The sequence below is a fragment of the Condylostylus longicornis genome, unplaced genomic scaffold, assembly GCF_029603195.1.
Source record: "Condylostylus longicornis isolate FDR11 unplaced genomic scaffold, ASM2960319v2 ptg000080l, whole genome shotgun sequence".
Taxonomy (NCBI): domain Eukaryota; kingdom Metazoa; phylum Arthropoda; class Insecta; order Diptera; family Dolichopodidae; genus Condylostylus; species Condylostylus longicornis.
The window spans coordinates 4,111,105-4,125,289 of record NW_026578048.1 but is presented as its reverse complement, the minus strand read 5'-3'; the positions used below and the strand labels follow the sequence as shown (position 1 = coordinate 4,125,289).

At 25.0% G+C, this 14,185-nt stretch overlaps 3 protein-coding genes across 5 annotated transcripts; 1 reads left to right on the top strand and 2 right to left on the bottom strand.

The window, feature by feature from the left end:
* Positions 1-3,097: 3,097 nt before the first annotated feature.
* On the bottom strand, positions 3,098-7,124 carry LOC129613035 (protein-cysteine N-palmitoyltransferase Rasp). Of its 3 annotated transcripts, XM_055526922.1 has the most exons (6): positions 7,020-7,124; positions 6,209-6,374; positions 5,030-5,202; positions 4,341-4,907; positions 3,750-3,967; positions 3,098-3,686 (listed from the first exon to the last, which is right to left on the bottom strand). In XM_055526922.1, exons 2-6 carry the CDS (start codon positions 6,303-6,305, stop codon positions 3,233-3,235), a joined length of 1,509 nt encoding a protein of 502 aa, XP_055382897.1. In that variant the 5' UTR covers positions 6,306-6,374; positions 7,020-7,124; the 3' UTR covers positions 3,098-3,232. The 3 variants fall into 3 exon arrangements, with proteins under 3 accessions (XP_055382897.1, XP_055382898.1, XP_055382899.1); XM_055526923.1 differs by lacking the exon at positions 6,209-6,374 and having other exon boundaries at positions 7,020-7,104; XM_055526924.1 differs by lacking the exon at positions 7,020-7,124 and having other exon boundaries at positions 6,219-6,336.
* An 886-nt stretch (positions 7,125-8,010) lies between these two features.
* Positions 8,011-10,251, top strand: LOC129613039 (protein Red). The gene is made up of 5 exons (XM_055526932.1): positions 8,011-8,442; positions 8,497-9,556; positions 9,622-9,702; positions 9,773-9,969; positions 10,033-10,251. The coding sequence occupies exons 1-5, from the start codon at positions 8,122-8,124 to the stop codon at positions 10,099-10,101; spliced, it is 1,728 nt and encodes a 575-aa protein (XP_055382907.1). The 5' UTR covers positions 8,011-8,121; the 3' UTR covers positions 10,102-10,251.
* A 39-nt stretch (positions 10,252-10,290) lies between these two features.
* Positions 10,291-11,965, bottom strand: LOC129612971 (dynein regulatory complex subunit 5). The gene is made up of 6 exons (XM_055526833.1): positions 11,748-11,965; positions 11,340-11,681; positions 11,094-11,271; positions 10,811-11,010; positions 10,489-10,739; positions 10,291-10,428 (listed from the first exon to the last, which is right to left on the bottom strand). Exons 1-6 carry the CDS (start codon positions 11,932-11,934, stop codon positions 10,291-10,293), a joined length of 1,296 nt encoding a protein of 431 aa, XP_055382808.1. The 5' UTR covers positions 11,935-11,965.
* Positions 11,966-14,185: the final 2,220 nt, after the last annotated feature.

The window sequence follows — 14,185 nt, the reverse complement described above, 5'->3', positions numbered from 1 at the left end:
AATCAATTTCATAAACTTAGTATAGATGCAATCCATTTATTTTCTTTCGCCCTCAAAAAAAATTTATATATAATAAACACGCAAACGTGCGTATAAACATACATACTGAGTAATTCGCAAAAATATTTTTGTAAGGAAATTTAACGAAGCGAAAAAAATAAAATCCCATACCGCTTTACAAAATTTTTATAATTACGGACTATTGTTGAAAGAAAATCATTTATTTCACATACATACATTCATAAGTATTTTTATTGAACAAAAAATGAAATAAAATAAAAATTATTCTTAGTATATTAAATCCTAAAATATCGAAGAATAAAAGACAAGCACGTGTTTGGTACAAGCGACTTTTAAAAAGAATAATTGTGTGATGAAATTTTTAGTTTTTCTTTATGTTATTTTTGTATAATTATGTGTAATTAATTTTCATTACATTCCTAGATATTATTCAACAATTAATTTTTATTGACTGCTAAGTAAGTAAGTAAAATGTGAATTTGAACTGTACCCATCATAATTTGTATAATTGCAGTATTATAAAATAATGTACTGTAGAACTTAATTTTAAGGAAGTCGTCTTATGTAATAAGATTTGGATTGTATACTCGAATTGGATTTATAAAAATACAAAATTATGAACATTGGAAATTCATTGAAAAGGTAAAATTTGATTAAAATTAAAATTAAGATAATTGCGCAGATCAATAAGCGTGATGGAAATTAAGAGAAATATTGAAGATAATTGGATAAACAATTTCCAAGTAAAAATATTTAAATAAAAATTCATAAATTCATAGAACATTGTTTTTTTTATATCAAAATCTAATATGATTAAAATAAAATAAAAAATTAATTCAAAGGCCATTTTAAAATTTACTATTATAGAACTACGGAAATTACCTGTGAAATTAAAAATAGATATGTACATTCAAATTGAAATTTTGGTTTTTTTTTTGAAAAACTAAATATTTTCCGGTTATTAGCATTATTTGAAAACCTATGCGGTTTTCATGCAATAGTTTTCTCTTTGTAAAATAAAAATTACATACATATAAGAAATATTAAACACTATTTTTGCAATCATAAAATCAAAAAGATCATAAAAAGGTTCTACATAATTTTAATAGAGATAAAATAAAATACAACATCATCTAAGCAATAAATCCATCCTAGAACAATTACAGTATGGCTTCTATGCGCGTTTTTAAGAAATTAACCTGAATTGAAAGGATTTTAAGTTTAAACAAAAAAATTTAGAGGACCACAGATTTATTCAGATTTATTTCAATTCAAGAATAACCATCGAAAAGTAGACTACGTGTTCTATTCATTCTCATCTTACTTTTTAGTTACAATATACTTTCAAAAAAAAAGGGTTGTGATTTAAATTAAGAAATTCTAGAATATTATATAGGAACCAATATTTTAACAATAACTAACAACTTTAATTCAATAATAAAAAATTTAAAATTTTTAATATTAAAAATAAAAAGTATATATCATCCTTAAATTGGAAACGCAAAATTGAGGTAAATGAAATTTTAATTATAATTAACTGCACTGATCGTTGCAATTAGGATATTTAAATTGAATTTTTCGCGCATACATGCATTAGCAAAAATTTTTTAACTTTCAACCTATGAAATAATCGCATTTTTAAAGGACATATAAATTATATTGTAGTATATATAATAAAGGAATATTGAAAACCCATTTTAAGCACACTTGAAAATTTTTTACTTTTCAATAGAAAAAAAATTTTTATTTCCTGAACAAAACATTTTTTTTCCGAACTTTATTTACCAGTGTCTTTTTCTTGTTTCTTTTTGTGGTTCTCAAGGATGAAATTCTTTTTCATTCTAAGAAATTAATATTTATGTGAATATAATATATGAACTTAAATTGTAATATCCCCTATATTGTGCTTGTTTTATCCTTTAAATTTTTACACCTTTTGAAATCATTGTAAAATTGGTAACAATTGTAATTGTAATGAATTAGGTTACCCGCATTCAAATAAGAATGAAGGTATAATTTTATGTAAGAAATAGTTAAAAAAAACTTTAATTCTTAAAAATACAGATTTTGCTAAAAACAAATTTAAAGTACACATGAAATAGATGCCAAATATGCCCCTTTTTTTATATTCACAACACTTATTCACTAGTTTTGAGAAATGATGGTAATTTTTATTTTGAATTTATCCTGCGGCTAATATCACATATCACATATGAGCAATTATTTTAATATATTCAATTATTCATAAAAGATTATTATATTCTTTAAAATAAAAAATTAAAGTTCTATAGGTACTTGTTACACTTAAATGATTATTATTCTTGCACAATAATTATATTCAAGATATTGTATGTCCAAAAAGGTAAGGAGATTTTGAAAAAGATTGTACTTGTAAATTATCCTGTTTTCCTTTTACTTTTTAATGATGCCTGCATTCAATTAGCTTACTAGTAGGTTTTTTATTTAGTTTTTTAAAGGACATCACTTTATTTTTTCCCTTTTCTTTACGGAAATGCGTTTTGTAGTTTTTTTTTATTTTAATTACAAATTTATTCAAAATTGATTTATTTTATCGGATAATTAACTGAAATTTAAATATATATAAAATGGTAAAATATTCAAAATAATAAAAAGGAGTTCTGAAGTATTGAATTAAATCACTTTTAAAAAATTAAATTTGATTGCAGTTCGTCATTTCATTTTGAAAACTTGAAATAATTACCTGCATAAATCTTTAAGATCAGAAATTTATTAAATAACCCAATAAATCAGAAAACTAATTTTTAAGAATCCTTAAATTTTGGTTATTCAGAATTACAAATAATTTTAATACGAAAAATTTAAAGGAAATTTTCTTTTATTTAAAGAAAATTTCCTTTAACTCTTATTTCTAATTCTAATTTCTTATAATTATATTTTGTACGCTACTCACTTTATCGAAGAACGTATATTTTTTTTAATTTTAAAGTTAAGATAAAATTATTCAATTATGTTTTAGTTGGCTAAGTAAGTTTTCAGGTCTATTTTAAAGTTTACTTTATATAATAATCTCTAAAACCAATTAATAAATGTATAGTATGTAAAAATATGTTTATTCAAATTTTCAATCTTCAAATTAAGACTTGCTGCAGTTTACTTATTTCATCCGTTTACTTTGATTTAATGTCGTGATGATCAATGACGACCACAAAACCAATGACGAACGTAAATTTTATTTTAGTTCTTTTTTCTTCTTATTTGCTTCTATTTGAAATATCCATTCAGAAGTTTGAAATATACAATAACAAACTGCTGTCAAAATTAAATAATGTTTTAATCCACTAGTATATGTCGTTATCATAAAATGATGTCCTGTAGCGGTTCCAGCAAAGAAATAAAAATTTGACATTATTGATGGTATGTATATATGACATCCGAGTAAACCATAAAGCCTTTTCTGGTTGTTAACAGAGAGTCGTGAGGTGACGTTATTTTGAAAAAAATCTGATTTCCAAAATTCTTTAAAAACTTTTTCTATTACAACACATAAAAAGTTTAATGCAGACCATACAAATATTACATATGATAATCCATGCCAAATAAATATAAATACAAAAGTGACAAAGCTAGCAAATAGTTTCCGTAAACCTGAAGATGATCTTGTTTGTAATTCCATATAAATATACCTGCAAGAATTAGTTAGTTATGAAAATATAATTTCTTTTTCATTTTAATAATATTTAATATACTTCAGTAAAAACTCATATAGTCCCTCGTCAAAATAACGCCACATATAAGAATAGAAATGAACGCGTGCTATACAAATTGGTTGCCTTGGTGGGCTAATACTGTCATATTTTAAAAATGTTATTCCTAAGCCATATGTTATTATATAATGTATTTGGAAATAGAGTCCCATTAAGTATCCAAATCCATACAGACCCAGTGAGCTTAAAACGAGAACAGCCTGAAAGCAAAATATTTTTAATTTAAATTCATAATACTTTACTAATAATTATAATAATTAAAATGCCAAGATTGCTTATTTAACAAACAAAACAAAAATATATCAGAAATCACGTCGACATCGGTAGAATTCTTAAGTAGTATTTGGAACTGTCCCCAATTATGGTGCGGTGTTTTCTATTATACGTGACTTTTTTTTAAATTGTTTGTTTACTCAATTTTATTAAACACGTCATCAAAACGTATTTTATGTCACCAATATTTAAGATATTCTATTATATATCTATGTATATTATATTAAGCTTTTTACAATAAAATATATGTATTAAATTTTTATATTAATAATATTATATAAATATAATTGATTTACTTACTTCATGATCATATTGTAAATAGTAAAAGTAAAAAAAGTGCAATGATACATTTACAAATAATATCCAAAATCCAATTCTCAATAAACCAAATATTAAATTTTTCAATCTTTCTATAACATCCTTTTCTCGAAAATTATCGCTAAATAATTGTGAGTATCGACCATAAATAATGAATGGACCAAAAATAAATGTTGGAAAATAAAACATATAACCGGCATAACGCATAAAATCTAATAAATTCCATTGTTTCAATCCAATATTATTTTTAAGTGCTTCTTGTCTATCTAAGATAAAACTAAGACCCCGTAAAATATTCCAAGCCAATAGAACAACAAACTTGTATGTTTCAAAATATATATTGAAATCTTCATGTAATGCAGCACCGGGCGTTATAGTATTAATATAAATTATCCAAAGCACTCCAAGTGTCCAGGTCAAAAATTTCGATTGAATATTTCGAAATACATAAAAAGTAATCAATTGTGCTAGTATTGTTATTTGAAAATTAATTTTAAACGTAAAAAGTAAAAATGTTGCAGTAACAGCAAAATGCATGGCAGGAACAAACTAAAAAATATAAAAAAATGTTATTGTATCAAATAGTATTTCTTACACAATTATAAAATATTTTTTTTGGATAACATAAAGAATTTTTAATTTTTGTTTTGCTTAAGCTAAAGCCAATTTACTTTTGAATTAAAACATTTGATCAACTCTGCGGCTAACATATGTATCAAATACCATATAAAATTACGTATTAGGTATGTTTTGAAGCATTCAAATTCCCAGCCCGCATTATCATAAGGATGACCAAGAAACTCCCATCCTTTCTCAAATCCAACAGCAGCATTTTCAAGGATTTCTAAAATAAAAAATAGAGTTTAAAATACATATATACTAGAACAAAAGTAATCTTTATAAATCTAGAACATGTAACAAAATAATTTTCAATAAATAAGTATTAAACGTTTTTATTAGGAAAATTTATAATATTGAAAATTAAAGCAATTTCAAATTAAAATATTTTTTTAACGTTTATGAAGAAAATTGTGAAATATTGTGTTCTTTTATATTTAGGCACTTATTTTCTGATTGTATTTTTACTTACTCTCGCTAGTTTTGTAAAAATCGTAAAAAGTGTAAGAAACAACCGTAATAAAAATTAAAATATTAAAAGAATCTTCTAATTTTGTAATATATACAAACATATTCGGTGTTTTGAATACGAGTGACAACTAAAATAATATTTACGGAACTTGAAAAATTAACCTATGCCACCGTTTGCAACTTATAAATTTACTATTTTTTTTTTTTGGAAATTTAATTTATAAAAACCGCAAATAATCCTGAATAGAATTTTCAATCAGAAATTTTAAATTCGTTAATTAGCACCAAACCTATATCTAGTGAACTTCATTTAACTATTTAATAAGCTTCATATTTAAATTTTTGGTTTTTATAATATCAGTAACTTTAAATGCTTCAACTGCTACTATAATAATTCAACCAGATTCAACTTACTTTCAACTCTTATAATAATACTGTTAAAAGAATTTAGGCAATTACGTTGATCATTTTATACAATATTTATAATTTTAATTTTAATTATTTTCATATTTATATTAAAGTAAGCAGCCTTTAAACTGGATCGGGCCTTATTGCACCAACTGCTTTTTCAATTACACCATTTTTTGCGATTACATTATTAACCAAAAAGTTTATCACATTTTTGTTTTAACAAGAATCAACAACACTAATGAAGCATACTAATAATAAAGAACCTTTTTTTAAAAGTTAAAAAGAGGAAGCAAAAGTAAAATTGGTTGGTCCTGGGATTGAAATATGCATATGTATAAAGAAATACTTACTATCTCGTACCAAAATTAAACTATAACAACCGTATATCAAAAATGAAATGTTGATTAGAAAATAAAAGGCAAGTTCCGTTTTTGTTAAGAATATCATATCTTAACTTTTGAGTATTGGCAATTTTAATATTTGCGGCAAGATATATTACAATGGCATCATATTTTCCTGAAAAAAAAAATAGAAAACATAAAAATTTTCTGTTTTTAGATAAAAGATAAATAAATAATATTTTTTATAGTTTTTACTTTTTCAATTATTGAATAATAGTAATTATTATTATATGCAAAATGTGATCTATTTTTGTCTAAAAATATTAACAGCTATGCAGGATTACTAAGCATTTCATAATATAGGTTTTAAAATTATTTTTGGGTTTTTTTTTTGTACAAAAAATTGTTTAAAAATCCTCATAAATTATACGACTCTGTATTTTCGAATAAAATATAACTTGTTCTTGTTGCTTATGTCCAAAAATAGATGTCGCTAAAAACGATTAATTTCCTATAATTTTTGTTTCTAGTTTAAGTTTTTTGGTTTTGACATTTTGATTTTAAGAATGTAAACAAAAACAATGTGCACAACTCAATTTAGATCTTTTGTTGTTTAAAAATTTTTATATTGCAAAAAATTTCTAATTTAATAAAGAAATTTTGTGAAAATTTAGTGTCTGATTATTCACTGCAAAATATTTTTAATCTTTTAACAAGATAATATGAAATTTATTTGTTGAATATAAATTTGTGTTTAAATTATACCACGAAAGAACATTTTATAAAACTTTAGAGTAAGTGCTGATTTTATCATACGTACTTCGTTTTTTAGAAATATATTTTAAAAAAATAGTTTAAGAGCAAAAACATTAATTAACAAAAACACTTATGTACACCTGTTTCGTTCTTTTAATGCATATTGTAAGATAAAATAAATGTTATTTATCATGCATAATAAATACATATATGACACTATTCGAGATATTCTCAAACTTTGACACTAGTTCTAAAAATTTTGTGTACTAAAACTATAGTTCTTAATTTTAGTGACAAAAAAAAAATTTAAAAATATGTGATTTTGTTGAATTAATTCTTTTTATGATTATTATAAATTTTTTGAAATCACAATATGACTTGACTAAAATTTTTTCTTAATAATTTTAGGATGGAAAAAGAATCAATTGTCGAAGTAAAATGCAAAAAATGTCGAAAAATATTAATGAAGGTAGATAGTAATCAAATTATGAATTCTCACGGAAATATATTTCAATTCAACCCTCACTATGAATCAGGAATATGTAATTCATTACTAAGCAATAATGAGTTATTTTTAAAGGAAGATTCTTGGCCAGATTGGATAAGAGAAAATATTGAACTCTCAAATTGGACAAAGGGCAAATTGAAATGCGTTTGTGATGCACGTATTGGTTCTTTTGATTTTGTATCTGGTAATCGCTGTTGTTGTACGGAGTTTGTTTTGCCTTCGGTTCATTTAGTGAAAAGCAAAACAGATTACAAACTGTTATAAAATTTTAAATATATGTATATATGTAAATATATTTCGCTTTTCCAATTTAACAATTTTTATTATAAAGAAAATTGGAAGTAGAAATAAAAACATGATTTATTTTTCATATAAATGTTGCACGTTTGCAAATCACATATTAAATTGAAATTGAGTTTTTTTTTGTTTTCAATTTAGTACTTATTTCGATTAATACAGTACTTTTGTATTCATTGTATGGTAGAAATGTCAAACATACTTACTATATTATGTATTTTATTTTGAAGTTTGCGCTTTGACAAATGTAATTAAATATATGACGTTTATTTTATTTTTTGGAAAAGTATGTATTAATACTGCATAATAAAAGTAAATAAATTTAGTTTTCGAAGAATTTGTAAAAATCGAAGATTGAAATATGCCACAAGAAGTAGTTGAGCCTATGTCGCAAAGGCTCACCAATGAAGATTTTAGGAAATTACTTCAAACTCCTAGAGCCACACCATTATCTGGAGGAAATGCAGCATCAGGATCAATACGTGAAGCAATGGCTGCTGCCAAGAAAACTTCAACTAATTCTATGGGTCCACCATCGTCTAACTCAGAAGCAAGGAGAAAAAAGAAGAACTTTTATGCTAATTTGAAAAAACAAGAAGATAATAAATTACAAGAGTTACAAGAAAAATACAGAGATCGGGCCCGTGAACGACGTGATGGTGCCAATCCAGATTATCAAAATGTAATTTTATTAATATGAAAATTTTAATTTAAACTAAAATTTGAAACTTTTTAGGTTGAAACACCAAGCCATACTAATAGTGCGTATCGTGCTGTTGCTCCCGACATTAAATCAGGTATAGACGCAGCAGAAAGACGTCGCCGGATGATACAAGAATCCAAATATTTGGGAGGTGATATGGAACATACCCATTTGGTAAAAGGTTTAGATTATGCTTTGCTGCAAAAAGTGCGAAGTGAAATTCAAAATAAAGAAATTGAACAAGAAAAGGAAATGGAGAAAATTGTTGAAGAGGCAGAAGCAGCAAAAGAAATAGAGGAAGTGCACGTTGCACCATTACCTGATGAACCGATTTTTAAATCTGTAATGGCGAAAAATATCAATAATGTTGTACAAATATTAAAATCGAGACAAATAGTGCGAAATGAATTATTTGCTCCTAGTCGCATGGCTTACGTTATAGATTTGGAGGATGAAAATAATGAAACTGATATTCCAACTACGTTGATAAGATCTAAAGCGGAAGTACCAGTTTCAAATGATGATATTCAAACTTTAACAACAAATGACATAGTGATTAACAAATTAGCTCAAATTTTATCTTATTTAAGAGCCGGTGGTCGTGGTAAAAAGAATAAAAAACGTGATAAAGATAAACCACTTTTTAACGATGAAGATGGTATGATTGGTACAAGTGGAATATCGAACAAGCCAAAAGCTCCCATTGCGGATTCTATATATGAAGATATTGGTGAGTACAAGCCGGAAAGAAGAAAGGCAGATAATACATCTTCAAAATATAGTAGAGAAAAGGAAAAAGGTGAAAGGGATAGAGAAAGAGATAGAGAAAGAGATAGGGACAGAGATCGTGAGAGAGATCGTGATAGACGCGATCGTGACAGGAGTGGAAGAGATAGGTATCGGGATAGGGACTTTGATCGCCATAATGAAAAAGAGCGGGAGGAACGTGATCCTAAAAAGCCAAGAAGTTATTTTGGAAGCAAACCAGATGAAGAGGATCAATTTGAAAATAATATTGTTCCTCCACTTCCTCCTAAAATCAGTGCATCAAGCATATTGTCTAAATTTTCAAATGAGCCTGAAGGTTATGCGGGTAAGTTTTCTTAAGTAGATATTTCAGAATCCCAAATATTTGTCATTTCCGATTTCGCTTTTTAGAGTGTTATCCTGGTCTTGAAGAAATGAACGATGCAATAGATGATTCAGATGATGAGGTAGATTATACGAAAATGGATTTGGGTAAGTTAACATTGAATGTTCTTTTTGTCCTGATAATTTTTGCATTAACGGTACTTCTTTGGTTTTAAAGGAAACAAAAAGGGACCAATTGGAAGATGGGACTTTGATACTCAAGAAGAATATTCAGATTATATGAGTAGCAAAGAAGCTTTGCCAAAAGCAGCATTTCAATATGGTGTTAAAATGCAAGATGGTCGCAAAACTCGTAAACATAAGACCGAAAAAAGTGAAAAAGCGGAACTTGATCGTGAATGGCAAAAAATTCAAGTAAACTTTATAACTCAAAAAAAAAAACGATTCGATGATAATAAAAATATTTCTCTCTTTTAGAATATTATTCAAAAAAGGAAAACTAAGAATACTGATGATGAGCCGAATTATAAAATGGGCAAATATTAATCAACGGGATTACTGTTTTGCTCGAATTTAATCGAAACTTAGTTGTAGTTAGGTAAGCCTATTTGCGTTATAAATCTTTCTGAAATGTACATGATGTTTGAGTTACATTTTATCTTCATGCAATGTTCTTAAATAAAGTTCTTTAATAGATGTAGAATATATTTATTTGCGTTTTTTTGATTACAAAGACTAAAACCTTTCTCGATTTGGGAACAAAACATCATTTATATAATTTTTGTGTTCATTATATATGCCAGTATTTCTTAAGTCTATTTGTCTTAAACTTTTATTGAAACCAATTGTTCTATACAAAGTACTGCCAATTTCCTAAAACGTTTTTGTCAAATGTAAATTATTAAAAATTAAGAATTTACAATAAGGTCTTACTGGACCAAGTTCATTGTTCGAAAGGTCAAGTTGTCTTAAGGTTTTTGTTTCATAAATTAATTTAAGCAGAACACGTTGTATAGAACTTGTGATGGAACAACCACTTACGTCTAAGAGCTCTAACGGGAGACATTTTATAATTGCAAATATCGCAGCAGCACCATCGCTTTCAATTGGATTTAATCTTAAAATCAATCTTTTTATTTTTCTATTTTGCAATGTGCGACTCAATATTAAAGCTGATTCTTGACCTACATGGTATAAATTAAATTGTTAGTATTTAACATGTAAAAACAATATATGCAAATGTTTATCATCATACCAAGAAAATTATTCGTTAAATCCAGAGTAACTAAGTTAGGAAACGATTCTTTACTTAAAGCACAATAAAATCCTCTAAGTCCTTCATCTCCTATTTCTGAATTTGGGAAAGCTAATGTTTTTAAATTAATTGATGCAGCTTTATCCAAACTTTTGCCTAAATTCTGTAATTGCGTTGGATCCATATTCGTGCTATGCAAGCTGGATAAATCATAGCCAAAATTTAAATAAAATAATAACAAGTAGTTTTTCATATTAATTAGGTATGTATATATATTATGTACTTGAAGTATTCCAGTTCATAACATTTTTGTATTCCACGACAAAAATGCAATGCATCTCTTCTTGAGGGTGTGCAGCATCCTAAATTATAATGAATACCAATAGTTTTCGTATCAAAAGTTATTCGAAAATATCTTAACTCAGGCAAGTTTGATAAAATAAAATCAAACGGAATATGGTCTGAAAAAAACTTTTCTTTTGAAATACATACTCCCCCGGCAATATCCTTTAAAATTAAATGAAATTACCTGATCGTTCTGCTAATGTTGGTTGCAAATAATCTATATCTAATTTATATATATAGGGTCCAAGAACTTCTAATAAATTCGAAATCGATTCTTGATCATAATCACATGGATCTAATTTTTGTAGGTATTCTGCCAGATATTTTTCACAGTACAATGATATCCATGGTCGTTTTTCATTTAAATATGGATAAACATTTCGCCATTTATGAAGGAAACATCTTTTCCAAAAAATATCATCATGAACATATACTGTAAGAATTTTCAATGGTAAGTTAATATTTAAATTTTCGACAAAATAAATTATATCCTCTGGTTCTGTAAGTCTAAAGTATTTAGGATCATCTAAAAAAAATTTTTCTTTAACATTTCATACATAGAAATATTTCTTTAAATTCAAATTCCATTTACTTTCCCAATTTTTAATGATCTCATCTAGAGCTAAATGTCTTAATGTTTTAGGTTGCTCAATATTCCAATCCAAATTTAATGCATTTATTCGATTTGAATAATTTTCTGGTAAGTTAGATTCTTCACAATATGCTTTGAAAACATTTACATCAACTGTGCTTGGAATATAAGGTTGATACAAACTCATTTTTCTTGTAGTTTTTTCTTTTTAGAATATTTAGAAAAAAAAATAATTAAGTAAGAAACCTTTAAAAAAGTAAAATAAGTGAAAATATTTTGTTTAGTTGTTGGTTGTTTAAAAACTCTTTGACCATAAAATTAAGTTAAAAGACTTTGATTAAATCAAATAAATATAATGAGTACATAGTAACAACGTAACTATAGAAAAATTGATTAAGCATTTCAATTATTTTCTAAAACACTTCAATATAAAAATGTCTAAACGTCTCTCTTATTTTTTCTAGGATGTTTATTAAGCACTTTAACTCCTTTTAAATTCAAAAGGTCTTTTTTTATCTGTAATGGTTATTTCTTTGAACGTAAGAGCAGATTTTTAAGAATAAATTTTTATCTGCAGCAGGTGTTAGTTAGAACCAATGTATTTATTACATTCGAATTTAAACATTCGAATTCGAAACTTACCACTAGATGACTTCAGTGTATACAATTTATAGGGCAATTAAATCCCAATATCTAAGATAAAATATACAATACGGCTTTTCATAAAGAAAGGCAAATTATATAGCATAACAAAATTGTATTAAGAAACAAATTAAATCACAACAATGCTGGATGATTTTTAATTAAGATATTTCACTCTTATTCAATTTCAGTGAATAAGAATTCACTCTTATTTCAATTGATTCAGTCTTTGAGCAATTGTGTACATTAAAACTGCAGAGGGGGAATTTAGATCAGATTTATTTTAATTAATAAAAATAGTACTTAAGTAAAACTAGTTTCTTTCGAATATTTATTTAGTAGAACATGGTTCACTTTCAAATTTATCAATTGTGTTTCATATTTAAATCGAAATTAAAACTGAATTACTGAAAATTTTCAATATTTTCAAAAGAAAATGTAAAAATAAATAAGAAGTAAATGATTTTAGTAAATGTTTTTAATAATTAAGTTCACTTAAGAAAGGCAATAAGGCAGGGTCTGTAAAAGTTAAATTTTAATAAATTTTAGTAGTAAAATTTTTTGCAAAATTGGTCATTTATTACTTACTCTAGATTATAGGACAGTTGTCAAATGATTGAAATAGGATGTCAATGACAAATAATTGATAATATCTCGTAAGAGATAACAATGACAAATAATTGATAAAATATCTCGTCTCATAAACAGAAATTTTATGTAGAGAAATAAACTGAACTACACTGAGAGAAATATTTTAGGTGTCTAAACCTAGATTTTTATTTTTTTTTTTTTATTTTAAACATACAAAAACATAGTATTTTTTTTGGTTTTTTAAGGTTTTTTATTTTTTTTTTATTGTTTTTTTATATATATTTTTTTATTTTTAATTTAATTTTTTTTAAATTTATTCTGCAAATTGTTTCAAACATAAATTTTTTTGTTAAAAGTCATTTAAAAGTTTTTGTATTTTTTCCCATTTTCGTGGTTTTATTTAATTAGTTTTTTTTTTCTTTACTTTATTTGTAATACGCATAAAATACTTTTTTTTCTAATTTTAATTAAAGTTGATTTATTTGGTTTTTTTTTGTTCTATTATTTTCATATATTTTTAAATTTGATTTATTTTAATTTTTCTTCTTTAAATTAATTAATTAATTTGTTAATATGAATTAAGAGTTTTGTTGTTTTTTTTGGTTTTGTATATTAAATTTCTTTTTGCTAGATATTTCATTGAAATTATTTTTAATTTTAAAACTAAATTTATTTTCTATATTTTAAATTGTATTTTATATAAATATAGTAAATACATAATATATAATTATGTATGTAATTTAGAAAGAGAGAAAACAATATTATTTTATAAGAACAAAAACTGAGAGAGAGAGAGAGAAAAACAAATCATAATAAATAGAAAATTGAAAAATAAAATATTTATTTTTTTTTTAATTTTATCACCATTTATTTTTAATTTTATTTATTTTCTTTTTTATTCAAAATATATATTTCATATTTAATATGTATATGAAGAGTAGTGTTTAAATTGTTTAAAATATTACAAATAAAAACAAAAAACAAATAAAAATTTATAGAAAAAAATCAATTAGAAAAATATAATAGAAAATTTAAGAATTTCATATAATGCTATATTATATAATTTGAATTATACATTTGATTCTTTATATAATATAATTAGAAATATTTAAATTCCCTGGACCACAATATATATAATGTTGCTGAGATGAAATAAAAAATGTGGTACCGTAGTGGGGGCATATCTGTTTACCGGAATAATACGT